This window comes from Lathamus discolor, chromosome 13, assembly GCF_037157495.1.
Source record: "Lathamus discolor isolate bLatDis1 chromosome 13, bLatDis1.hap1, whole genome shotgun sequence".
Taxonomy (NCBI): Eukaryota; Metazoa; Chordata; class Aves; order Psittaciformes; family Psittacidae; genus Lathamus; species Lathamus discolor.
This window is the reverse complement of record NC_088896.1, coordinates 12,193,997-12,220,799: the sequence shown is the minus strand read 5'-3', so window position 1 is coordinate 12,220,799 and position 26,803 is coordinate 12,193,997. Positions and strand designations below refer to the sequence as shown.

At 48.7% G+C, this 26,803-nt stretch overlaps 1 protein-coding gene across 2 annotated transcripts in view; it reads left to right on the top strand.

Moving 5' to 3' along the window:
* RNF213 (ring finger protein 213) overlaps positions 1-26,803 on the top strand; it is a 47,424-nt gene that overhangs the window by 15,392 nt on the left and 5,229 nt on the right. Inside the window, exons 22-57 of one of the 2 annotated variants that reach the window (XM_065694086.1) lie at positions 420-637; positions 1,178-1,318; positions 1,504-1,665; positions 2,078-3,218; positions 4,241-4,434; positions 4,823-4,975; positions 5,499-9,092; positions 9,299-9,435; positions 9,735-9,830; positions 10,124-10,242; positions 10,823-10,945; positions 11,311-11,387; positions 12,102-12,249; positions 12,615-12,750; positions 13,177-13,365; positions 13,796-13,935; positions 14,347-14,501; positions 14,700-14,921; positions 15,247-15,428; positions 16,163-16,283; positions 16,394-16,494; positions 16,764-16,943; positions 17,249-17,412; positions 17,507-17,609; positions 18,308-18,422; positions 19,311-19,521; positions 20,485-20,675; positions 21,008-21,136; positions 21,897-22,007; positions 22,238-22,480; positions 23,122-23,203; positions 23,824-23,858; positions 24,154-24,248; positions 25,008-25,167; positions 25,496-25,676; positions 26,370-26,464. In XM_065694086.1, the coding sequence (XP_065550158.1) occupies positions 420-637; positions 1,178-1,318; positions 1,504-1,665; positions 2,078-3,218; positions 4,241-4,434; positions 4,823-4,975; positions 5,499-9,092; positions 9,299-9,435; positions 9,735-9,830; positions 10,124-10,242; positions 10,823-10,945; positions 11,311-11,387; positions 12,102-12,249; positions 12,615-12,750; positions 13,177-13,365; positions 13,796-13,935; positions 14,347-14,501; positions 14,700-14,921; positions 15,247-15,428; positions 16,163-16,283; positions 16,394-16,494; positions 16,764-16,943; positions 17,249-17,412; positions 17,507-17,609; positions 18,308-18,422; positions 19,311-19,521; positions 20,485-20,675; positions 21,008-21,136; positions 21,897-22,007; positions 22,238-22,480; positions 23,122-23,203; positions 23,824-23,858; positions 24,154-24,248; positions 25,008-25,167; positions 25,496-25,676; positions 26,370-26,464 (9,644 nt within the window). The remainder of the gene's footprint in view (positions 1-419; positions 638-1,177; positions 1,319-1,503; positions 1,666-2,077; positions 3,219-4,240; positions 4,435-4,822; positions 4,976-5,498; positions 9,093-9,298; positions 9,436-9,734; positions 9,831-10,123; positions 10,243-10,822; positions 10,946-11,310; positions 11,388-12,101; positions 12,250-12,614; positions 12,751-13,176; positions 13,366-13,795; positions 13,936-14,346; positions 14,502-14,699; positions 14,922-15,246; positions 15,429-16,162; positions 16,284-16,393; positions 16,495-16,763; positions 16,944-17,248; positions 17,413-17,506; positions 17,610-18,307; positions 18,423-19,310; positions 19,522-20,484; positions 20,676-21,007; positions 21,137-21,896; positions 22,008-22,237; positions 22,481-23,121; positions 23,204-23,823; positions 23,859-24,153; positions 24,249-25,007; positions 25,168-25,495; positions 25,677-26,369; positions 26,465-26,803) is intronic. The other variant, XM_065694087.1, reaches the window with a different exon arrangement.

The following is a 26,803-nucleotide window of genomic DNA, read 5'->3' as shown; positions in this document are numbered from 1 at the left end:
TACAGCACTCGGGAGCTACCCTGGCTGATAGCTGGCTTGGTCTGAAGGGTTGTAATAGCTGTAATAGTTCAGATGAGTTACTTGAGAGAACAGAGGCCACCCATTTAACAAGATGGCAGGGGTCTGGTTAGTTGAGTGTCACCAGCTCACTTGTCTTAAATGCAGAGGCGCCCTTGGCATTGTTTCCATCCTGGTTGTAAACCTGTGGCGTGTGGCAATGCAGAGAGAAGCCAGAGCCAAGGGTGTCACTAATGCAGATGAATCACCTTGCGAAGCTGCTGGCAGGATGTGCGAGGGGTGGCTGCACAGGAGATGGTGGTCAAAAGCATTCTTCCTGCATGTTCTGTAGAAGGTGGTGATGTGGAATTGCATTGAAGCTGCCTCATTTGTTGTTTGTCCATGTGTTTTTCTCACTTAAGGTATAAACGAGCTGAAGGTATTTGTGGACTTGGCGTCCATCTCTGCTGGGGAGAATGACATGGACGTGGACCGTGTGGCGTGTTTCCATGACACTGTGCACGGCTACTCCTCACTGCTCTATGAGCTTAGGGAAGAGTCAGGGTTTGATGACTTCATGCAGTGCTTGAAGAAGCTGTGGCGAGCCCTGGACAGTGATAAGAATCTTCCCAAGAAACTGGTGAGTTCTGCTGGAGCAGGTCCTCTCTGCATCCTCTTCTGTTTCTGCCTGCCAAGACTGGCTGGAGGATTGACTGCACAGGGCAGATGGCACTCGTGTGGGGAATCACAGCAGCTCTTGGTATTGGAACAAAAATAGCTTCTGCTTCTGGGGCACAAAAACTCCATGCAGTGACTGTAGCCGGTATAGCACGGATCACTCCAGAGCACTGCTGAGGCTTTCCTGCGTGACATGGTGTAGCTTTGCTCTTTCCAGAGTCTGAGTGAGGGTGCAGAACTGTGTCCCACTCTTTGCAGCAGGGTGTGTTCTGTAGCAAGAGGCATTGAAGCACTGTGGGCTTGGTGTCATTCAGTCTCCCATGGTGTTGGTGAAGAGCAGCCATGCAGAAAGCTGAGCTGTGGCCTGTAGTCATTCCTTTCTTCCTTCCCCATCCTGTAACTCTTGTGCCAGCCCAAGCTGTTTGTCCTGAACACAGACATAATCCTGGAAAGAACTGTCAAGACAGCAATTAGAGCAGTGCCACGTCTTCTCTTCCCACAGCGTGCTTCAGCTCAATACTTGGAGTGGTTGAAAACAGTGAAAGAGAGCCATGGGTCTGTGGAGCTGTCGTCATTGTCGCTGGCAGCTGCCATCAACAGCAGAGGAATATATGTTCTCAGAGCACCAGCTGATGGGGAAAAGGTGAGGCCTGTCCCTCGTGCAGGCAGCACTGCTGGCATGGTGGGAGATGGGCTGTAGCTGTTCTCCCATTCCGCACTGCCCTTCTTGGGAGCTGCTGCCTCGGCAGCACTCCCCTTGCTGGGCACAGCACAGCCTCAGAAGTAGGCCCTCGGTGCACAGCAGCACTAATGGCTTGTTCTCTGCAGGTCTCTTTGGACAGTGTCCTGCGCTTCACCCTCCCGGGGAGCTCTGGGGATAATGAGGCATCATGGAAATACTCCCTGGCAGAGCTCCGTGAGCTGCAGAACAAACTGATGCTCATGTCAGCAAAGGGAGAGCAAGGCTTGGAGGTGGAGAAGTTCTCTGAGGTCAGATTTCAAACCCAGTGGGCTGCTGATGTTGAGGCTGGGGTTGGATTTTGCCATGAACGGCAGCTTTTAGGACTTTCATTTAGAGCAGAGTTGCTGGGAATGAGTGGGAGCAGGCAGAGATGTTCCTACTTCTCTGGCTCCATGTGAAGGTGAAACTGAGCTGGAGACTGGACAATGGACTGGTACCCTCATCCTCTGGGAAGTCTCCTGGCTGGGAGGGTTGCTGTGCCTTTGTAGCAAGCAGGGGGTTCCTTACTGGCTTTTAGAGTCTTGTTACTGGACAAGCCTGACATAGCTGGCTTGGGAGCAAAGCCTTTAGTTTCATGAAACCTTCTGTGGTGTCATGACTGGGGGTTGTATTGGCAAATCAGCTTAGTGTGTTTTTAATCTCTCCTCTATCCTCACACAGATCTTTTTCAATGTCCAAAGACTTGCACAGGCCTTTATAGACCTTTACTCAGCTGGGAACATGCTCTTCCGCTCCTGGCTTGCCCATGTGTATTGCTCACCCCAAAGAGAATCGTGTGTTCTCATGGACTTCTCTCTGGGACCGATCCCAGTGCTAGAAGCACAAGGAAATATAGCAGCTGTGCTCCCAAACCTCTGCAAGACAATGGAGGGCTTCCTGCAGAGTTGGGAGAGCTTCATGTATGAGAAACGATCGCAGCACTTCTACCTGAACTACTACACCGCAGAGCAGCTGGTGTATTTGCGCACGGAGCTGGGGCAGCGGAAGCTCAGCCACAACACCCTCATGATGCTTTCGTTCCTGAAACACGACTGCACTGAGGTGGATGTCCTTAGAGCCTCCACGAATGAGGCGCCTCCCAGCTCAAGGAAGGCTATTTCTAACTTCCAAGTGATGCAGGATGGGGGGAAGGATCTGACTGCACAGCTGGAGCACCTCTGGAAGTGCTACATGAGCAACATGGGCTCCTTCCTTCCCAACTGCCTGGATATCGACACGCTGGGCAAGTGGCTCAAGAACCTGGCCAGCTGGGAGAGGAAGCAGGTGACCCGAGACTTCCCCCAGGATCTCCTGCGTGTTGGTCAGCCCAACCTCATCACATGCCCTCGCTCTGAGGTGCTCACGTCTGCTCTGGCTGTTTACATGAACAGCCCCTGCCAGCCCCTTCCCACCTTCGATGAAGTTCTCCTGTGCACTCCTCAGACCACTGCTGAGCAAGTGGGGCTCTTCCTCAGGAGGTGCCTCATTCCCTGCAGCGGAGGAGAGAAGATCTACACCATGCTGTATGCCGATGAGCTGAGCTATGACGTGAGCCGCAGAGCAGAGGAGCTGTTCCAGCGCCTGCAGCACTACAGAAGTACCTATCGCCTCATCATTCTGTGCAACTGCGAGAGGGAGCACAGCTACATCCCTTCTGTCTTCAGCCAGTACAAAGTGCCCTTGATACCCCAGAGGCAACTGCCTGAAATCCAGCGATACCTTCAGCACCACTACAGAGTTGCCCAGCCCTCAGTCTCAGCTGCTTCTGTGTTCAAGGACAACATGTGTGTTGGGATTGTGTCCTCCAAAAGAGCTGGTGTGGGTAAGATGTCACATGGGAAGTGGGGTCTGTTGAGTGTTGAAAACCAGAGTAGTGTTCACCTTGCCGGGTTTTGTGTCCAAGTCATAAGCATCTAGTGAAGAAGAGTGATTCAGACAGTAGTCAGTGGAGTGAGGTGGAAGCTGTAAGGGCACCTCATCTTGTTCTGAGATAAGCATCTCTAGAGATGGTTCATCTTGTTAATCTGACCCCTGTCTCTTACTACTGACTTACATAATTAATGCAAACTAGAGAGCTAATGCTGGGGAAGATTAATTTGACCTCCTGAGGTTAAAATATGCCTGTGGGAAAAGGTATGTGAGCTGGGGCAATGCCTGTAAAAGCCTGCCTGCTCTTGCATGGGAAAGGATCTTTGGCTGTCTCTTACCGCAGAAACTAGAGCGCATTAAGTAGAACTACTCAGCAGGCTGAAAAGCAAACAGGAGAAGGTGGTTCTTCAAACAGTGCTTAGTTAAATTGTGGAACCCAAAGCTTTACACAGGCTTAAAAAGTGATTAGGTGTAGTCCCTAGAGAGATGTCCATCGGGGTGATTAAACACAAAGATGCATCTCTGACATCGGAGCTCCTGAGCTCCAAATCACGGAGGAAATACTGGGGAAGAGCTGCTGCCAGCTGCGCCCTTGCCCTGCTCCTTCGCTGCTGTCGCTGTGGGAGATGGGCAGCCCAGGCACTGCGTTGCTGTCCAGCGTTTTGACTTTAGAAACAACCGTGTAATAGAAGAGGTTCAATCCAAATAGAGGGAAGCCTTTCTCAGGTAGCCTGAGCAAAACCAAGCCGTGTGGGTAACGAGAGCCTTCAGTAGCCAAAAGCAGGAACAGCTTTGATTCCAGGCTGTAGCTGCTCTAACTGGATTTAGGCTTTCTTTTTCTGCAGTGTCTTTCTTGAAGGTTCAGAGGTGTCAAGGATAGGGTGCTTAAACATTTGACTTTTTTCTGTTACGACCTTAGTATGATGTAGTCAGTGGTGAGGGCTGTAATTCTTGTGGCGTTTTTGATGATAACAGGGAAGTCTCTGTATGTGAAGAGGCTACATGAGAGACTGCAAGTAGAGCAGCCTGACTGTACAGAACTTCTGAAAACCATCAGACTCATTGAGCCAGAAGTGGATGAAGACAAAGTGCTGAAATCTCTTCTGCCTTTTCTGAAGAGAAAACATCAGACAAAGCCCATGATATTCCACTTCGATATCACCTCCTCAGTAAGTACATCCCTCCCACACTGACTTATCCTACAAATTCTGGATGAATCCTTGCAGAATTTGTTTCTTTAAAGCTTGCATTTCAGTGAGCCATTTCACTAGGATGTGTTTTGTAATTCTTGTGTGAGTAACATAAAGAACCCTTTACCATCAATGTGGGGCAACTCTGAAACAGGTTGCCCAGAGGAGCTGTAGAGTCTCCAACCTTGGCAATGTTGAAAACCTGACTGGACACGGTCCTGGGCACCCTGCTCTAGCTGAGCCTGCTTTGAGCAGGGGGTTGGACAAGATGATCTCCAAGAGCTCCTTTCCACCCTCAACTGCCCTATGATTCTGTGAACTTTTGATTAAATACAAAGGGAATGCCTTTGTGCTCTTTTTGTGATAGGTGCGAAGTGGAATTCCAGAGTTTCTCTTCAAGCTCTTGGTTTTGCAGTACCTGACAGATAATAATGGAAACATGTGGCTACGACAGAAGTGCCATTTGTATATCATTGAAATCCTTGAGGTATCACCAGTGCCAAAGAAAGCAGCAAGACACGTATGTATACAGCAGTAGCTGATTTCTTTGGATTTCTCAGTCACTTTGCACGTGTTTGCACACAGCTACACGTGAGTTATAGAGATTGACTGTAAATGTAGCACAGGAATCCCCTGTTTGTACTGGGAGTACTGTGCATCTGCGCTACAAAGTGGTGTCGTACAAAGCGATGTTAAAACCAGACAGTAAATTCCAGCTGTAAGAACGGAGTGTAGAAGTGTCAGGATAAAATAACAGTTTCTGGAGTCAAGTTTTCTTTTCCTTTGAGGTAGCACTGAGAAGGGGCAGGAGGTAACAAAGGACTGATGTTACAGGAGGGAGACTGTAGGAGGCAAGAGGGTGAATTGTGATGAAGCAGAAGTGATGTACAGGGGAAGAAGTGTCCCAGTTGCATAGGCTACCTGCTGTTACTCAGATAGGCCTGTGATTTTAGGTAAGAATACTGATAGGAACAGATTAAACAGAATGAAGATGCTTAGGGCTGCACCTTTGTGATGATGGATTTTCTTTTCCTCTTTCCCAGAAGTCAGCAAGCCAGAATTATAATTTCTTGGATGTGTTCCCTAAAGTAACATGCAAGTCCCCCAAGGAAGTACTGGAAATGGAGACACTTGGGAACCAGTCTGGGGATGTTTCGGACCCAGGAATGGATGAGGAGGAGTTTTGCAGTGAGGCTTTCCAGAGACCTTTCCAGTACCTGAGAAGATTTGACCAGGGGTGCAACCTGGACACATTCCGTTACACAGCAAACTCTGTGGAAGGGAGCCCAGCAGAATGCCTGCAGCAGTTCCTCCTGCACTGTGGGATCACAGATCCCTCCTGGTCAGAACTCCGAAACTTCACTTGGTTTCTCAACACCCAGTTGAGAGATTGTGAAGCTTCTGACTTTTGCAACCCTGATTTTGTCCAGGACACTTTGCAAGGCTTCAAAAACTTCGTTGTTAGCTTCATGATTTTAATGGCAAGGGATTTTGCAACCCCCTCCCTGAACATTTCTGATCAGAGCCCAGGAAGGCAATCCTCCAACCTGGAGAATGTTGCGGAAGAAGATCTTCTTCCTTTCCACATTCGGAAAAAGTGGGAGTCTGAGCCTCATCCGTACTTGTTTTTCAATGCAGATCGCGTGTCAATGACATTCATAGGCTTCCACTTTCAGCCTCATGGCAGACTGGGTGTTGATGCCATTAATCCTTTGAATGGCAACATTATCAAGAGAAATGTCATGACTTTACAGCTGTACGATGGCTTGTTACTCCAGAGAGTTCCCTTCAATATCCCATTTGATCAGTTGCCCCGTCATGAGAAGCTAGAGAGGCTGTGCATGGTTTTGGGAATCCCCTGGGTAATAGACCCTGATAAGACGTACGAACTCACAACAGACAACGTGCTGAAGATCTTGGCTATTGAGATGCGATTCAGATGCAACATCCCAGTGGTGATCATGGGAGAAACGGGCTGTGGGAAAACCAGACTCATCAAGTTCCTGTGCCAGTTACGCAGGAGCTGCGTGGAGGTGGAGAACATGAAGCTTGTAAAGGTTCACGGGGGGACTACTGCAGAGATGATTTATGCCAGGATCAGAGAAGCAGAAGCCCTTGCTAAAACCAACAAGGAGCAGCATGGGTTGGACACAGTCCTCTTTTTCGATGAAGCCAACACAACAGAGGCTATAAGCAGCATCAAGGAAGTCCTGTGTGACCGCACAGTGCAGGGGCAGCCTTTGGTCTCTGGCTCTGGCCTGCAGATCATAGCAGCCTGCAATCCTTATCGGAAGCACACACCAGAGATGATTCAGCGCCTGGAATTGGCTGGATTGGGCTACCGTGTCAAAGCAGAAGAGACTAAGGATAAACTGGGCTCTATTCCACTGAGACAGCTCGTGTACCGGGTCCATGCCCTCCCCCCCAGCATGATCCCATTGGTGTGGGATTTTGGGCAGCTGAACAACTTCACTGAAAAAATATATATACAGCAGATTGTCCAGAAAGCAACTGAGCACGTCCCCATGGAGCAGAGTGAGGCAGAGCTCATTACAGAGGTGCTCTTTACTTCCCAGCAATACATGAGGCAGAGGAATGACGAGTGCAGCTTCGTCAGCCTGCGGGATGTGGAACGCTGCATGGAAGTGTTCAGGTGGTTTTACAAGCGCAGTAAACTCCTGCTGAGGGAGCTGGAGAAGTACCTTGCTGAGAAGAAGTCCCCAAAGAGCACTGTTGAGAGAAACAACATTGTCTGGTCCTTAGTGCTGGCAGTTGGGGTCTGCTATCATGCATCCTTGGAAAAGAAGGAGGCGTATAGGAGTGCTATCAGCCGGGTCCTTCCAAAGCCTTATGATACCCAGAAAAAGATTTTGGAAGAAATCTCTCTAATGCAGGACTTATTCCTGAGTGGTGTGCACCTCCAAGATACCATAGCAAGAAACCTGGCCTTGAAGGAAAATGTCTTCATGATGGTCATCTGCATTGAGCTGAAAATCCCTCTTTTTCTTGTTGGGAAGCCTGGGAGCTCCAAATCTCTTGCGAAAACCATTGTGGCCGATGCTATGCAGGGCCAGGCAGCCTATTCAGATTTGTTCAAGGACCTGAAGCAGACCCATCTAGTGTCTTTCCAGTGCAGCCCTCTCTCTACCCCAGAGGGAATCATAGGCACTTTCAAGCACTGTGCTCGATTCCAAGAAGGGAAGAACTTGGACGAGTATGTCTCAGTGGTGGTCTTGGATGAGATTGGGCTGGCCGAAGACTCTCCCAAAATGCCCCTGAAGACTTTGCATCCACTTCTGGAAGATGGCTGCATAGATGATGTCCCTCTTCCCCACAAAAAGGTTGGCTTCATTGGGATTTCCAACTGGGCTTTGGACCCTGCTAAAATGAATCGGGGCATCTTTGTCTCACGTGGTGACCCCAGCAGAGAAGAGCTCATAGAGAGTGCCAGGGGGATTTGTTGCTCAGCACGAGGGGCTCTGCAGAAGGTCGAGCGGTACTTCTGCCACTTTGCAGATGCATATGAAAATATTTGCAAGGCCCAAGACAGGGAGTTCTTTGGTCTGCGTGACTACTACAGCCTCATAAAGATGTTCTTTGCCTTAGCTAAGAGCTTCAAAAGGGAGCCGACACGTCAGGACATAGCCACGGTTGTTCTTCGGAACTTCGGTGGCAAAGATGACGTCAATGCCTTGGAAATATTCACTTCACAGTTACCAGAAAAAGGGGATATACATGCTCATGATATCAGCAGAATTAAGCTGGTAGAGCAGAACATTTACAGCAGTGGTGAGGACGGTGACTGCAGGTACCTGCTTATTTTGACTGAGAACTATGCAGCGCTGCAGATCCTCCAGCAAGTTTTGTTTAGTGCCCGACAACAGCCAGAAATCATCTTTGGCTCCAGTTTCCCTAAGGACCAGGAGTATACCCAGATATGCAGGAACATCAACCGGGTGAAGGTCTGCATGGAAACTGGCCAAATGGTTGTGCTCCTCAACTTGCAAAACCTCTATGAAAGCCTCTATGATGCCCTCAATCAGTACTACGTGTACCTGGCTGGCCAGAAGTATGTCGATCTGGGGCTGGGCACCCACCGGGTGAAGTGCCGAGTGCACCCCAAGTTCCGGCTCATAGTCATTGAGGAGAAGGATGTGGTCTATGAGCACTTTCCTATCCCACTGATCAATAGGCTGGAAAAGCACTACCTGGATCTCGGTACTGTCCTGGACAAGGGACAAAGGGAAACTGTAAAAGAGCTGAAGAAGTGGGTGCACGAGTTCACTGCAGCCAATACAGAAGAGCACTTCATAAGCAAGCAGAAATACAGCCCTTCTGATGTGTTTGTGGGCTACCACTCCAATACCTGTGCCTCAGTGGTGCTGCAGATGATGGAGAGGCTGAAACTAGTGTGTCCTCCCGATGAGCTCGTGTCCTGCGTGAAGAGAGCAGCCCAGCTGGCACTGCTGAACTGTGCCACCCCGGACTCCGTCATCCGCCTCTGCAGCTCGGTGGGCTTCTTCATGGCAGAGTCTCTGGCCAACATCTACTTCAAGCAGCAGCAGCACACGTCCTTCGCAGACTTCCTCCAAGCTCACGTACACGCTGGGGCTGGGAACCAGACGGTCTTTACAGAGGTGAGCGTCCTCTCAAAACCCTCCTCTCAGGAGCCCTGGGTTGCTGTAACAGCCCATGTTGACCCTTTGCCTACCGGCAGGGCAAATAAATGGGGTCTTTTGGGTGCAGTCCACCTCTTCCGCATCTTGGAGCATGGATGAGTCAGTCTCTACTGCCTTCCTGCTGGGTTCAGAGCAGAGAACAAACCTGCCTCTTGCACTCCCAGGTCACCACCTTCTCGAGGCTTCTCACCAGTGCTGATGCTGCTTGTCTGGAGAGAGAAGTGCAGGGTAAAGCACTAAGGCCCCAAATCCTGTTCCTGCAGCAGTTTGACACAGAGTACTCCTTCCTGAAGGGCATCCGGTGAGTCTGGTTTTGCATTATCCTGCTCTAAACAGGCTGTCAACTGGGTGCAGGATGGGCAGAATGTTTGGAGTAACGCATATGGCAGAGGGGGGCAAGAGGCTGCGCTGGGATGAGAAGAGGATTGCCCGGGGCAAACTGGGTGTTGGCTCTGTCATTTTGAAGTTACACCATCCCCATAGGATGGGTGTTGTGACCTCTCCTCCTGCCTCCAGCAGCCACAGCTAATGTGGAGTGACTTCTACAGGGGCGGTTTGGTTTTATGCTCAGTTACTTCTAAATCCCCTTTCACTCCTCAGAGATTTCCTTGATGCTGCACCAGGAAATAAAGTCCTTATTATTCAGACAGACTTTGAAGATGGCTCTCAAAATGCCCAGCTCATTGCTTCAGCCAGGTAAGTCAAGTGTGAGGTGGTTCCCAGGCAGCTCTTGCGCTTGGTTGGCTCCTCAGCACCATTCGGTTTTTAGTGCTGTTTGGGGATTTCAGGATCAGGAATGTGTAATCCTTCTGTGTGCTCTGTAGCGGGATGGAGCTAGAAGCACGAGTTGTGCTTCAAAGAATAACTCATAACCCAAGTCAAAATGATCTAAACTGGGTCCAATTACCAGGTAATCTCCTCTGAAGCAGCCCTGTGGCTCTGAACTTTTCTGTCTTTGACCTGTCAACAGCGTTTCCTCTTTGTTGTAGATACACTGTTGTTAATGAAATCAACAAGGTGGACCTGGGAGAAGTCTCTGTCTTTGTCTACTTTATTGTGAAGCTTTCCCGAGTGGAAGGGGGAACGTCCTACGTGGGATTCCAGGGAGGTGGGTCTGGTCATCTGTCACTCCTCACTCTTCAGCTGGCTTCAGGCTAACATAGCACAGCAACAGCTCTTGCTCACCTTCCTTTTTAATGCTTAACATCGGGAATCAGTGTGTCCTGTGGGTTGTCAGAGTACTTCCCTTACCCTCTGCCCTGGGGGGATCAGTACCTTGGAGTCCTGGTCTCCTTTGAGAGCACCTTGCCTTGCCTGCTGGTGGATGAGTCTTCTCCCTACTCAGCTGGAGAGCAGCAAGTGAACATGATGCAAACTGCATTGGCATTTTGTCCCCCAGGAGGCTCCTGAGTGTGTGCTTGCGTGTCCTGCTTTCAGCAGCAAGGTTCCTGCTGCGCACGGTGGGTTCGAAGCCTCAAAGCCCCAGCAGCATGCACACTCAGTCAGGGCAGTGCATATTAGCATGTTCAAAGTGTATTGCTGCTTTCCCTTTCTGCATGAAGAACTGAGAGTAAATGACCTCTGAATGTGAACTGCTAGCCTACAGGTACTGGGAGGTAATTCTTGGGAAGCTCTTCTACAAGAGCATGCTGCAAGCAGGAAATGATTCTTCTCTTCCCTGTCTTTAGGACTGTGGCAGTCGGTGCATATCGACGATCTCCGCAGATCCAAGGACATGATCTCTGATATGACAGCCCTGCAGAACCTCACCATCAGCCAGATGTTCTGTGAGGATTCGAGTAAAACCAGAGGTGAGCTGCAGGCTGGCTGTGCCAGCCATGGTGGCCGTGTGCCAGCGGGGAGAAGGGGAGATGCGGTCCCAGACTCGGTGCTGGTGGGACTTAGGCTTGGTACAAGGCACCAAACTGCCCCACAGGATCCTAGCAGAGCTCAGAGCATTAGCTCAGTGTCACGTTGCCTCCAGCTCTTGCTGCATGAAGCTTGGCAGCCCAGCAGCTGCAGCTGTGGCTGGAGGGGGGGGATCTCAGCTGCTCCTGTGGGTGATAATGGATCTCTACAGATGTTCTGCTGCTCTGTGCTGCTAAATAAACCCTTACCTGGCTGATGCAGGAGTGTGCTGCTGCTTTCTAATCAAACCTCTACATCTTACTTGCAGCTCTGTATGTGAATGGAGAACAGGAGGAAAAAGAGGTGGAGGCTGAAACACCAGTGCCAGAAGCAGAGCACTATGAGGTCAGTTCAGAATACATTTGTTTGCTTCTCAGCTTTCAACATGGCTCTCTGCTCTTTGTCATCCATAGGTGCAACACACCTTTTGCATCCCCATTCACTTGCATTCCATCAGGAATATTACTTACATTGTGAATGTTAATGGTCAGCCACAAATTCCTCCCCTCACTTCCCAATCAGCATCGCTGAAGCAAGGAACCATTGCAAGGACCCTCATATTCCTCAGTCATTTCACACTTGTAATTTTAAACATCAGTTTTAAAAGCTTCTGTTGTCCTTGTACAGCCTGAAGCTGAGAACTGTGGTTCTGAGCTGCCACTCCAGCTGCGGGTGCTCTGAGGTGTCATTTGGAGCTGTCCTGGGGGATGCCCAGTACGAGTGGGACTTTTGCCCCTCTAGTGCCTGAGCATCTCCCAGGGAGCGAATATCTTCCCATATCACATCATGTCCACTTTTTTCCCTAAACTGCTGTATTTTCCCCCATAGCAGTCTTAATACAAGTGCTGTGTTGCACTGGCCACTTTGGAAAGCCACGGAAGCTGCATCATGTACTTGATAGCAAAAGAAGAACTAAAATTTGCAGCCTGAGATGAGAGGAAAACTGGGGGAAGGGATGCCAGGGGGACAGGCCCTTTCTATGGGAGCACTATGATCACTTTAAGAGGGCTGGGGGTAAACCTGGAGTAATGAACTTGATTTCACACTGTTCCTGGGAAGGGGGAAATCCTGGACACCACTGTACTCCTGAGGACCTGTGTACAGAGTGCTGTGGGGATGCTACGGGACCAAAATGAAGATCTTAGTCGAAGCAGAAAGCGAATTGAGATCCTCCTTGGCCTTCTGTCCAAAGAGGATCACTTGAAAGGTATGTGCTCCCTAGCTGCTGCAGGTAGTGTCCCATCCAGGGACCACCAAAACATGCCAGTTAATTCTCTGGGGACCCAAAGGTTGGTGGTCCTTGCTGTAGTGTAGACAAGGTGATCTCTCAGGCAATCTCCCAAGCGTGTGTGTGTCTGCTCCAGTCTATCCCTCCTTTGGCTGTACGGCTTCTGGAGCTCTACTTCACTATAGGTTGTGGTGTTTTCTCTGGCTGTGCCAGCTCCGGTGGCTGGTTTCTTTTCCTGGTTGGCTAATTGTTGAACCGAGTGTAAAATGCTGTGCTTGGTGTGGTCCTTGGGTTTGGGAGAGCCCAGTAGAAGAGAAAAATGCAAGTTCCCTGTTGTTTTCCAGCCTCTTTCCTGAAGACAACCAAGGCTCGTCTCGCCACCCTTTTGAAGAAGCAAGAAGAAAATTCCCTTTACCCCAAAAACTGGGTGCTTCGGGAGGCTTCCAACCTCAGTGCTCTCCAAGAGGCAGGCACCTTCAGGTGAGGACAGCAGCAACATCCTGTAACCTGCAGGCTTCCAAGAGCAATCTGCAAATGGCAACTCTGCAGCAGAGACAGCAGTTTTGAGTGACCTGAATATGTGCAGTGTCAGGCTCCAGTCTGTGCTGGCAGCTCCCTGAAGGCAGTTCTGTCCCCTCCTGGCTCCTGAGGGGAGCGTGAGTTGCATCTGACTTGGCTGTACTGGGACAGGAAGGCACAAGTGCTTTGAGCGGAACAGTGGGATTAGGGGCAGCCACCAGTGGGAGAAGCTGAGGGTATTGTGGTGGTATTTTTACCCCTTCAAGGCAGGATTAGGACTTCCTCGCGTGGAAATGCCAGCAGGTTTTCAGAACAACCACCTCCCGATTTGCTGGTATCGTTGCTCACCTTCCCTCTGGGTTTCTTGATCTCTTTCTGCTCCCAAAGGCACACCTTGTGGAAGCGAGTCCAGAATGTGATCACTCCCATCCTGGCTCTCCTGATTGCTGTCATAGACAGGAATGGCAACCTGGAGCTGCTGGTCAGGCCGGCTGCTGAGTGGGTGACAAAGCTGTGGATGTTCATCTTCAGTGATCCCAAACTCCTGACCATCCCTTTCGGTGTGGGCAAGAGCAGGTGAGCCCCTGGAGAGAGCAGCAGGAGGCCTGGGTGGCAGCACCGACACCAGCACTGGTGTTAAATCCACTGCTGGTGCTCCCCTGTGCTGTGCTGAAGGGCAGCTCTTGGTGCCTTCAGAAGTCTCCTCTTTCTGCCTTGTCCCCAGTACTGGACTTTGCTCTCTGGCTTGTGGCACGCTCACGCTTCTTACCCAGCCCCTGGAGTGCCCATGTCCTGCCACTACAGCCCTTTGGCCAGGGAAAGCCTCCTAAGTCCTAATGCTACAAAGTTGGCAGGATGAGCTGTATTAAAGAGTCCTTCAGTTCTTTCCCCTTCCTTTGTCCCCTTTCAGGGCTAATTTCTTGCCTTCTGCAGCTTCCTGCCTCTGCTGTCTGAATGTGTTTTCCAGGCAAAAGCCCAGAGCATTAATGACCTTTTAATTTCCTAGCTCTCAGCCAGAGATAATTCTGGTGCAGAACAACATGGTGGTGTCTGCTGATGCTGGGAATAAGATGCCCTTCAGCTGGAGGATAAAGGAGTACTTGGATGAGATGTGGTTGGAAGCTCAATATATCCAAAACACTGAAGGTGAGATCCTGGCTTGAGCTCATGACAGAGCATCTCCATCCACCTGCCCTGTAACCTCTGGTTTGTCACTACCATGCCTCTACCTTTCTGTGACCCTGGAGTCACCTTCAATACCTCTGGGCTCAGACGAGCCAGCAGAGCTTTTCTTTGTGCTTCTCACTATTGGCCTTTCTCACATCTATTTTGTGCCTTTGTGGAAATGCCAAGAGTTAATGACAAGGTGAGATTTCATAAATACAACACTGGTGTCTGTGCTGGGGAGGCTTGGCCTGAAATCCCTGTTAGTGCTGTGAATGAGGGGAGTGCTGCACGCATCAGTGATTAATGAGGTGTCAGGCTCTTCAGACAGAAGCTGTGTCAAACCCAGCCTCCTCCTAACATTCAGCTTTTCTCTGCATTCCCATTTTCCAGACCACGCTGAGAAGTTCGTGGATATCTTCCAGAAAACTGCACTGGGAAAATTTCTCTCTGCTCTGCCCGAGGAAGACAGGGAGATGCTCTTCCAGTGCTATACCACTGACTTCATTGCCTTGACCATTGGTGTGTCCTCTGCAAAGGAGCTGCAGGTCAGTGTGTGAACGGCTGCTGAAATTGCTGACACCTTGCTCAGACAAGCACTTCCATGGGAGCCCCTGTAAAAGCTGACACATTTCAGGCTGTGTGAAGTGCTGGTTCTTGTCTTTCAGAGAGCTTTGCCAGGGTTTCCAGTACAAAAGGAACGATGCAGGTTCTCTTTTAATTTTAACTTTGCTCTGAACTTGCAGTGCCTGCGAATTGCCTTCTTATCCTGTGTAGAGGAGCTGAAGGCAGCATCTCCCATGAGAAAGGAGACGGTGCTGTCCTTGCCTTGGGTCCACCTGGGATGCAATCAGTTCAAGAGCCGCCTGCAGAACCTAGCCAGGATCCTGGCTGTACACCCCCGTGTGGTTGTCTACCTTGGTATCGGGGAAGGAGAGGAAGGACATGGAAGACCACATCCAGAGATGGTAGAGTCACTATGAAGCATTTTGTGATGCTCAGCACTGGCAGGGACCTCTATCCACTGAATTATATCTCGTGTTCAGTCTCCTTTTGGTTTCTGCAACAGTGAAGTTGGGAGCACAAGCTCAGTCAGGATCCTTAGTATCAGGAATAATCTCCTGTTATCATTGTTAGGAGCAGATCTTTCAGTAGTTTGCCCTCACAATAATCAAGTAGAAGGCTATTCAGTAGAACACATGCTGTAGCAAGCCAGATTTGAGAGCCCAAGGCTCAGAAGTAATTCTGGAATGCAACTGTTGTGTTATACTTACCGCCTGTGTGTGTGTCTAGGTTTTGGATGTGTTCGCTGCGATGGGATGTGCTGAGGAGCTGCAGAGTCAAGTGCAGACAGACCCCCCCGAGATTTGGCTGCAGAAAGTGAAGAATCTTCGTATGCCCATTGAGTTTCTGTGTAAAGAGAAGGTTTTACAGAGGAGTGGGAGTCAGTGTCGTGAGCTGCTGAAGGAACTTGAGTATGCACCATACATCTGCCCTCAGTTGTGATCTTTTGCCTTGCCGTTAGTACAGGCTGAAAGCTGCTCTGGTGCTGCTTTTCTCACAGACTTTGCAAACCTTTCCAGGCTCCTGCTAGGCCTAGTTACAGAGCAAGCATCAAGAACCAGATCTTTTTTTCCTCATCTCATGTAGATTCTCCCTCTAAATGTGGCAGCATCATCCAGTACATTCCTGCTGGGTTCAAGGGTTAGTTAAAGCTCTCCTTAGGTTCATGTTAACCAGCAATGTCTGCCCACTTCATCCTCTCTGCATTAAGACTCAGAGAGATGGAGCCTCGCCTCTTGGAAGACAAGGCCCGAGAGCTCTCCCATTTTCTCATAAACCTTGTTTAGTTTAACCAAAAATCAGAAAATTTGGTTAATTGTGATTATTTTTAAGTACTTCCTTGATGTAGGAGTTAGAGCTGTGGGAAGGTCCTTGTAGTGGTCCTAGTTCTGCTGCAGTCCTGACTACAGGACCAGCTCCTGTGCCACCAGCTCACTGTCTTGGGTGCTGTGGTGTGCTTTGTCCTTGACAAGAAGCCAGGGCCGATAACCAAAGGGCAAAGCGAGAGGTTGCATAAGAATTGCACAAGTGCTGTAGTGGTGAGCATGAAAAGCAGGGAGATCATTAGAGTGGCCTCACACTGCACTTCCATTCATGCTCATAGCTTATAATTGTACTTTCTGATATCATACTTTCCTTCCCACAGAGTCTGCTGGAACCGGGTTTTCTGCATGTCTCTCTTTGTGGAGCACGTGTTGCTTGGCATCAACACTCTGATACCAGAACTTGAGGATTTAGTGAAAAAATACACTTTGCTTCTTGCCGAGGTAAGCAAAGATGGGATTTCACCTCTTCCCTGCTTGCTTCTGCTGACCGTGTGCATTGTTGTCTCTGGTGTTAGAGCTGACTCATTCAGCTTTGTCCTTTTCCTCTGCAGTGTTTTCAGCACGATTCAGACATGAAAACCCATGCAACTTTTGTGGCAGTGATGAGAGTGCTGTGCCAGTGTAAGGAAGAAGTCAGCAATGGGCTTTACAGGTAATGACATTGAGACAAGTCAAGCGGCCAATAGGAATATTGCCAGTGTTGCAGCATATTTCTGGGTGTAAAGCAGTGCTGCATACAACGGAATGAAAGCCAAGTGAAGAGTAATAACTTCCTTTTCATTCTGCACCCTGAGGCTAAGCAGTTAACCAGCTGGTCTTACATTACCTCCTCGTGGTTTAGTTGCAGATAAACATCTTATTAAAGGCTTTTGCCAAGACAACATTGAAGCAGTTGTGTTCATTGCTGTTTCTGGATTACAGTTACGGTCCGAAGTCCTGCTTCATCTGCTTCGGGGAGCTGAAGGATCCTGTCTGCCTGCCCTGCAACCATGTGTTCTGCCAGCAGTGCATCAGGAAGTGGCTGGTACCAGCACATATGTATTGTCCATGCTGCAGAGTTGCCATGGAGGATGTCGATTTGAGCGTCTCCAAGGAGCTCAGGTACTTCCTCTCCAAGGTGGAAGCATTGCAGTGGGGCTGGTGGTGTGAGAGCAAATTCTGATTTGCTACCCTGAAGTTGTCAGCATGAGCAGAATGGGTGGAGGGAGCCCTGCTCTGTGTTCTGTTTCCTGTGTAAAAGACAGCCTTTGCAGACAGGACTGCCGAAGTCTTGCACAAATCCAGCCTTTTGGAAAGCTGGAAAAGCATCTCACCTTGGTGATTTTTGCCTGTCTTCTCTGCTTTATCCATTACTTAAGTGGCTCTGTATTTGAGCATTGTCTTAATACTTTTTCCCCTTCCCCTAGGGAAGCCATAGCAAGAAATGCCCAGTTCCGTCAGAGATGCAATAATTTCTTCATCGATGTGGTCACTACCATGTGCTTCAGGGACAATGAACCCCCTGAGGCAAAGGTGATCCAAGAGCTCCTCAATCTGCTTTTTGTTCACAGAAGGGTCCTGGAAGGTTCAGGTGAGCTCCCCTCTTCCTGCTGCTCAGCCTCATGGAGCTCATTCTCTTGCTGCTTCCTCTCGCCTGCCAAACGTGTCCTTTTCTATCTCCACAGATCACTCCACTGTCCACACAAAACTTCTGTCCCCATTTAATGAAGAAGTGGATGAAACTCCCATCATCCGCTCAGTGATGCTGAAGCTCCTCTTGAAGTACAGGTGAGCACTGTCAGACAGCTGATGGCTGTTACATTAGAGAGTGGCTCAGCTTTGTTCTTCATGGGCTCATCAAACCAGTCTCACTGTTCCCCTTGCTGCCATACTGTTCATTGAAATTGAGTCATTACAGGTGAAGTTCATCCTGTGCCTTTTATTAATCATGCAGCTTGGCTGGCTTGCATGTAGCTTGTGTTGAAGCATCTGACCAGTCGGTGCCAAGGTGTACCTAAACTTATACTGAATGTGGATGGCTTGGGTGATGTAGAGGTAGCTGACTAACTGATGTGCTCTAGATCAGCAAAGCAATACTCATCCACACTTAATCAAGAATGACCTTTTGTATGCTCACACAGACCTCTCCATTCACACTAGCTCTTCCAGCCTCCCTTTGCAGTCAGTGCACAGGAAGTGATTTCTCAAGTGTGATTATCTCCTGATTCAGATGCTTAAAATAGATCAGATGAGTTATGCCCTGGAAGTGCTAATTTAGTCTTGTTGAGGGTAAAAGCCTAGCTCAGACTGTGAAGCGAGATGACATCTGGCAAAACAAGGCACAACTGCTTTTCCAGCTTCCAGGTGGATCCAGAGTGAGCCTCACTTGTCACATGGACACAACCAGTAGTTTGGTCATGCTTTAGAACACAGTAGTAGTTGTCAGGATTGCAGTTGTGGTAAGGGAGTGTTTCTGTCTCCTGTAGCTTCAAGGAAGTGAAAAATGATGTGCAGCACTACCTGTCCCAGGTAGAGCGCGATGAGCTCCTAGAGAAGAATGATAAAAAAGAACTCTACTTGCTTTTTGTCAACTGCTTGGAGGTAAGAGCTGGGTGGGGAAGAGCTGGGAGTGAAACTGGTGCAGGGGAAGCAACAAGGCCAAGAACAGAAATTCTTCCACAGTTTTAGACAGGTTTCTTGCGCATACAACCAGCTGCCCAGCTAGAAAGCCCAAAAGGAAGCTTATATCAAATCACCTGCTCTCCAGTAACTGGCCTTGCTTTTCGAGGGAAGGTTTGTGTGCCTGCAGCATTACAGCAATCCTTTCTCTTGGACACCTTGGGCTGGTATTTAAGTGTTAAGTGAGGCCTGGTAAGAGTCAAACTCCAGCACAGAAGTGCAGTGAGCAGGGGGGCTTCTAGTTGCGGTAGTCTGCTACTGGGCTACTTGTTTTCACAGACACTGTTTGTTTGCAGAGCTGTAGATAATGATGCTCTTTGGATTGTTCCCTTTCCTCCCTTGCATAACTTCTAGTACTATGGACAACTTTAAGCAAACTTGACAGCAGGGCAGAGGTTTCATTTCTTGCAGTCTGCATTACAATGGTGACTTTGTAGATAAAATCAAAGTCTGGATTCTTGCTGAGGGTAAGTCAGCTAGAGCTTGGCATGTTAGTACGTGTGGTGTGTGTTTCAGCATGCGTGTGGCCAGGCAGCATGCTCATAACTCCTGCTCATCTACATGCTTAGGAAAGATGGGAAAGCTTGGATGCACTGCTGACAATGGTGTTTGATGTGGCAAAGGTTTAGGATAAGCACTGGAGAGATCACAGGGAGGAACTAATAGCATTGGTGTTGGAGGGTGCTGTGAGATATAAAAGCTTAACGTGCTTATTTCAGTGTGGATGCATTGGAGACGTGAAGTACCAATGCACAGGACATCAGATTCAAGTGGTTCTGCCGCTCACACGATGTTCTGGCCCATCTTTAGGACGCCATGTGCGAGAAGTCTGAGGGCAGCCTTGGGTATGAGCACAGAAACTCTCTGCCTGGAGATGGAGGCTTTCCAGAGAACTACCTCCCAAAGAACAGTCAAGAAACTCCTCAGGAATCATCTGTTGAATATCTGCAGGCAGTAGCCAAGGTTCGCCTGTACCTGAGCAGGGCTGCAGAGCTGCTCTTTGACTTGCATGAGCCCAGAAGTAAGTCTGTTCTGCTATCAAATAGAAATACTGTATCCAGAGCAGTCACCATGGGAGATGGGCTGGATGTGGCCAATGCACCTGTGCTATGCTAGAACTTGTTTTGATGTATGGCCAAGGACAAGTGCATCAGTTTTCTCCTCCTTTTCATTCATTAAAAGTGTCAGGCATTATTGGCTGTATTGGCTCTCTTTACCATGCACTAGAAGTGCTCTAGAACTTGCGAGGCTGTGCTGGTGACCCCTGGGCTGTAGTTACATAGGAGCTGTGCCTTTGGAAGATTTATTTTATCCTCCAGATGCTAACAGTGACATTTTATTTAGGGCCAACCCAACTGAACTTTAATGAATAAATGAATAAAGCATAACTGATGCTCAGATACATGACTGCTGTAAGGCTTATCGGTTTATGTGAGTGAGAGCTCTGAGCAGCTAAAAATGATGAGGAGATACTTAAAAATAAGTAACAGAAGTTTTGAGCTGATTTGCTGACCCAATAAAGGAGAACAGCGTGTGGAGAGTCTCGGATACACAGTTCGTGAAGCATTCAAGTGCAGTAACATAACTAGTTCCAACGACTTCAGTGCCCAGCCCTTGCATTGAGGATGTCAGGCTAGCGAAATACATCCCAGGAGATTATTCTTAGTGAGCACTATCACCTAGGCAGCTGAGACAATGGAAAGCCGTAATTGAGCAAGATAGAAGAGTTCTGAGAATGAACTACCAGTAACTGGTAAAACTTGTCCTTGAGAGAAGGAAATGGAAGCAGAGTATGTCACCCTCTGTCAAAGACTGAAATCCTGCTGAGGAAACACTCTAGACAAGCATAAGATGAAGAGAGGGCTCTCAAGTTCTCCTGTGTACTTGGTACCAGTAGGATGGACTTGGTGCTGCACTGCTGCTGACTGAAGTTTTGCAAGGTAGGGTGCAGCTCTGCCTCTTTTTTCCTCTCTTCCCTTTACAGAGCAAGAGCAGGTAGAGGAGAAGCAGCGTTACCTGGCAAACGTGAGGGCGTTCTGCAGCTTCACCAGGAATGACTGGCATTGTGTTTACCTGGTCCGGAAAGTCGCTAGTCACTATGGGATGGAATTTGCTCAGAAGCTTGCCACAGAGGCACAGTATAAGTGGGTGTTCCCAGGGGAAATTCTGCAGCAGGTAAAGGTGTCTCCTTGGAGATGGCTCTGGTCATGTCCTGCTCTTCAGTTTGTGCTGCTTTTGGGGTGTTTCTACTGTTGCATGGCTCCTGGGGGACACACCACAGTGGGAGTGAAGGTGGCTTACGCTCACTCTCTGAATGGAGTTTCTTAGGGCAGCATTTGGGTTGCCATGCCTGCTGCCTCTTTGCAAAGGCTGAAACACCTCAGTTCTCAGGAGGAAGAGATTCTGCCTTCTCCAATGGCTGGTTAAGGTCCACAGTGCTTTTGTGGACATTATCCATTAACGTGGTTAATGTGCACAGTAATGTCTGTGGGCTTTTCCCCTTGTAGGTGCAGAACAGCCAGTCTAATCACATCGATCGCTACCTGGCATGTGGCGAGAGTTACAGGGTCCTGCGTGATGCTGTGGGGAAAGCCATGATCGAGTGTAAGACTGAGGGGCTTCTAGAGGCAGAGAAGGTAGGACACATGCTCCTCGCCACAATCCTTGCGGGATCTGGGTGGCCAGTGTTTGACTTCGTGTTCCTATTGGCAGTGTCTCTTCCAGTGGAGACAGCCGGGTTGCTTTTGCTTTACTCTGGTTTATGCTGGCAGACACGCACGTTTACTTTGCTTTCTCACCAGCGTTCCAGCATAGGTAACTGAGGTTATTTCTGTGGGTTATTCCTTGCTTTCCTCCCCTTGTGATCTACCACAGAGGGTTGCTTTACAGCGAGCAACACGGGCACCTTGTAGCCACCTGATAGGACAGTAGGCAGATAGCAAGAGAAGCTTTATGCCCCCTCCCTGCCTGCCCATAGCTGCCTAGCTTTGTCTTGGCATGCAGAACTCAAGCAGGTGATTGATCTCTGTGTGATTGTAACCTTTTTGCAACAGGTATTTTGTGTAAGAAAAGAAGCTTGCAAACAAAGGACTATGAATGTTTCCATACCATCTATTGCACACTGGTTGTGATTTATGTTTTCACTTTTGATTTGATTTGAAGGAAGGCATGTACAGGTTGCTGCCTATAAAGTCTGCAGTTCTGGCTGGATGTTAGAAGAATGAAATACTTGAGAGGTTTCTGATGTAAAACCCTCCTGTCAGATTTCAATCTGGACAGCCATTCCTGTGCTATTCCATTTGATTTGTGGGGAGAGTTTAGCAGAGCATATCCAGTATCTTTAGCTGTGACAGCCACAGCCTGTTCTCTGCCATCTCATGAGGTCTTCTTTCCTAGGCATCCAGCAGCTCCCCGGCCGTACAATCTGCCCATCTGCTCCTGGCTATTTTCAGAGAGGTCACTGCCCTGTATGGAGTTAGTGACTCCAGTCTTCATCCCAAACAGCAGGTGAGGTACTTCATTGGAGGCTTGTGACAAGCATTGCTTCATTGATAGGGATGAATGAGATTTAAATAACTGGTAGAAAAGCCTTTTGTTCTTCTGCCCCAAATATGGTTATGTGCTGATCTGAGCAGACTGGAAATGGGCAGCAGCAGGGGCAATGCAGCTGGGAAGCAGCTGATAGTTTAGTGAGCAATATCAGGCTGGTTTTAATTCTTTTAAATATGTGCTCTCAGCAAACAGCTGCTATGAGTGACTTCATCCAGAGCTCCCAAGTCCTGAATTCTGCAGACGTGCAGGACTTTGCATCTTCTCTTGTGATGAATGCGCTGCCATCTCTGAGAGTGGACCCTCAGAGCTTCAGCCACCACGGGGCCCTGACTGAGATGGCTGTTCACACCGCAGCGGTCCTGCTCTGCGGGAGGAACCCCATCCTGGGGCCTCTGAGGAACCTGGCATTCCACCCACACACCATGCAGGTAGAGGTTTAGCTCGGATGGCAGTTCAGCACCTTGCTAGTTCTGTCATATATCCGCTGGACCCTCTATAGCCCAGCCTTTGTCGACATCAAAAGCACCAACTTGTTTTAGCTGTGACTTACCAATGTATGATTGTTTCAGTGTTGCTGGGATTATTTAGCACAGCCACAAGCTCTGGACTGGTACCTTTTCAAGGTACCTCTGCATCCTGAGCAGTCAGGCAAATACTTTTGCTGGTATTTGAGTGAGTCTGAAAGCAGCTGGTGGGTCATACTGGGGAGACCTGTGTGCTCTGTAGTGGCTCCCAGAGCCCTAGGCTGAGTAGAGCAGCAGATCCCTCCACCCCTACTTCTGGCTATCCGTGGTGTAAGGACACAGCAAGGTACACCAGGCCACCCCAAGAGGAATCCAGTTTAGGATGTCTAGAGAAGCGCACTTTCAGATCTAAACAGTCCTGACAGTTCTTAAGAGTGGATTTTCAAAGACAGAACTTGAAAATGCGCATGTGCATCATCTGCATGAGCTCTGCTCTCAGATGTCTCTTGTTCCCCATTGTGAATAAAGGGCCAGTAAGCTACTGCTACAGGGAGCAACTGATCTGTGTATTCATTTGCCACCTTGTTTCCTTTTTCTTCCTTTAGCGCTCTTTTCTGCCTACAATGCCAGAAGATATCATGGCTCAGGCGAGGGCCTGGGAAGGAGTGGCCGCTCTGCGCTGGTACAGTAAGTGCTCCTGACTGGCTCTGAAAGAAATTCAGGGATAATCCTTGGGTTTTGAATGAAACTGTTCCAAACGTGAGGACAGACACGCTCCTCGGCATGAGTCATCCCTTGTAAAGTACCCTTTGTAGCTATGGTTTATGTGGGCAGTGAACCAAAGGGCACTGAGCTTCTGTTTAGTCTCAAGCTTGTAGCTGTTTGCTAAGTTTGAGAGTGCAGAGGAGCTGCCCTGTTACTTCTGGCAAGGGTAAAGCAGTGTGAGCAGAAGAGGAGCTCTCGGCCACCTTCCTGGCCAGCTTTCAGTTCTCTGCTCTCCGCAGTAGCATCCTACTGCAGACCAGGAATCTGGGAAGGGAGTATTCATGTTTACCAGCCCATTGGTACTCAGTAGCAGAATCTTTCAGGCTTCCATTCCTTGTTTTTCAAGGAGAAGCACTGAAAAATTCCTTGTGTTCCTGTGGGAGCCCTATCACTCCTTAGAGCTTTGGGACAGTCAGTGCCTTTGGTTAGATCTTGAAGCAGATTTATTGCTCAAAAATGATGGTCTCTACAAAAGGGAGTAACGGGGGCTTTATAAGCATCTGTCTTACAACACTGTCATGTCTGTTTCTTTCTCTTGATAGGATGTCCAAATGGCCACCCTTGCACTGTAGGAGAGGTAAGAATTTGGGACTGGGGGTGTGGGGTTTAAGCAGGCATCATTTGCAACAATAAATGAGTTCATTTTGTTTATGGGTTTAATGCTTAAGCTTCTGTTGCACAGTGGTTCATTTGCTAAACTCTGTAGTATTCATCATTTTGCCATTGTGAAACTTACAATAGCTCTAACACAGCTTATACCATAGCTCCAGGAAACAAGAGAGGCAGAGGTCCTGTGCCCTGTGTATGTTCTCTGTCTGTGCTGGAGGGGCTCCTGCCCTGGAATTGAGTGTTCTTCTTTTGCTTTTTGCCAGTGTGGGCTCCCCATGGAAACCAGCCGTTGTGTGGACTGCGGTGTCAGAGTTGGAGGGGAAGCGCACAAACCGCTGCACGGCTTCCAGGAATTCCAGTATGCTTTTGATTCCTTTCCCTTTTCAGTGCTAAGTGATGCAGTATTTGCCTCTCATGCTTACAAGGCAAAAGGTACTAACCACTTCCTGCTGCTCTCTGGAAGGTGGCACATGGGATTCCCCCATTAGCTCAAACACTGGCTCCTGAGGGGGAAGAAGCTCAGCTGCTAGGAGTGCTGGTGTAACTCTGACCTTGCAGAAACTGCCTTAACATAAGATCTTGTCAAGCTGCTGGTTTAGAGTTCTCCATCTCCCTGCTTGTCCAGGCTGATGCAGTTTGTGGTTCTACACCAGCATATAGTAATGGGCAGCCTTTTCTGAAATGGAGCAACATGACCGAGGAACTCCTTCCAGAGCTCCAGGAACTATGGCTTGTGCTCCCTGCTCCTCGATTCTCTGGGGAAGCACTTACAGCCCTTGTGTAAGAACGCTGAAGTTACTAATTCTAGCAGCAGTGGTTTCTTATCTGCCCAACATGGAGTTGCCCAATCTTGCCCTGCAGGGTGGGATGTTGCCCCTTTCATGTAAAACTTTAGGAAGAGATGTCCAAGCAAGAGTAATGAGCCAGCAAAACCAAATAAATTGCCTTGTTTCTATACAAAACTTACTGCAAGTCCTCATTCCCCTGTAGCACTTTCAGTTGGCAGCTTCTGTGGCATTTAGAGATGCTACCGGTCAAACAGATGTTGCTGGGTATAAAAGACATCTTATGTTTGCTTTGTCAAAGCAAAAAACCCTGTACATACACTTTCCAACAGGAGTAATGAAGACAGAACTCAGACTGGCCACATCCTCGGTGATGTAAACCACAGAAAAACAACAGGAGTGTCTGACCGGGACATGTCCCCGGTTGTCTATGTTCTGACACGTTTGCTCACACATCTGGCAATGTTCCTGGGAGCCACAAAAGATCCTCAGGTACCTTCCCATCATAGTGCCAAGTGGCTACATAAAATGCAATGAAACCTTTGAACGGTGCAAGTCCCTTTCATCATATTGCCAAGTAACTGGGGCAGTCTTTCAAGATGCAAGACCCCAGATTCACTTCCCTCCTTGCCCTGCAGTGATTTTGTTTCCTTCATGCACTCCCGTGCATGGAAATGCATACACACCCCCTGCCTCTATTCAAGTGGTAGGAATTGCATAGGACAGAGTTGGCTCTCTGGTGGCACTGTAGTTCTGCATGGCTTGTGCTTGAACTGGATGTTATCGGTGATGCTCTTTCTTGCCTTTTCCGGCTCTTCAGTCACTGCAGAACATTATCAAGCCACCAGTGCACAACTCTGTGAGTTTCCTGCAGCAGCACATTCAGGAGGACCTGGCACAGCTGACAAAGATCCTGGGGAAGAGTGTGGATGAGACTATCAACATCTTTCACCTTGTCCTCAGCAGCTTTCTCAAGGACCCCCATCGGCACCCAGGCCAGTGTAAGGATACCTGCCATATGACAGCCACAGGCTGTGTCAGCACTCGAAGGGCAGCAGTCATTTGGCTGCTTTACCGACATACAGTAGCTGAACTGATGAGGAAGATCCAGAAATTTGAGGCTTGTTTCTCAGTGTAGGGAGTGAAGAATTTTTGGCTGTTCACTTCTTCAGTCGAGTACGTGGGGCTTGCAAGGTTTGGTGCATAATTCTGGAAAGGAATCATTGCATAAATAACCTCACGTTGTGTTGACAGAGCTTTCAGCTCACCAGCAGAGGTGCTACTCAACTCAGTCATTGACTCATTGTGTCATACAGGGATTTATATGTAATAGCCATATTTTTAGCATGTGACAGCATGAAGCAGTATTCTGAGCTCTGTTCCTTGGTCTGTCATTGATCATGGTCTGACCTTGGACAACTTGTTCAACCTTTCTGGGATTATGAATGACTGGTGTAAATGTCCCTGTCCTTCAAAGGAAGGACTGGACTGAAGCCACTGAAAACCTGAAATCGCTGTGGGCTGTTTTGGATGACACTGTCCAGTTAGACCAAGACAGGTCGTAGGACCTCCATAATTGCTCGTGGGTTCACAATGCTAACTTGCAAGGATGTCGCATCTGAAAGCTTAGAGAATATGTGCTTTTTTTAAACTAAAATCTTGCAGTTGTAGGAGATCAAATATTCTTATTGCAGGGCCAGTTCAGTTTGATGATGTGCTCTCCACCAAAGAGAAGAGAAACACATGGGAAAAAATTATTGCAAGAACAGTTATTGTTCCTGAATTGGAGGTGAGAAATCTTCTGTATCAAACTTGAGCAGCTGTGCAGTTCAAAATCCACTTACTGGAAATCTGACCTGCTGCAGTATCTGCGCTGTACTTTTCACCCAGCTGTTCCTAAAGCCAAGACATCTGTGACATAGCTGCAGGTTAGCTGTCATTTGTGAGGGTCAGCCAACTTTATTTTACTTGTGGAAATGAGTATCCGAAACTAGAGCTGTTGAAAGTACTTGTCCAGGTGAGCACACGGTTGCCCCAAATGAATCCTGTCTGCCTTTTGTTCCCTTATATACATCATCTCGAGAATGGAAACCCTGTGAGCTGGATGAGCTGGAGAACAAAGAATAAC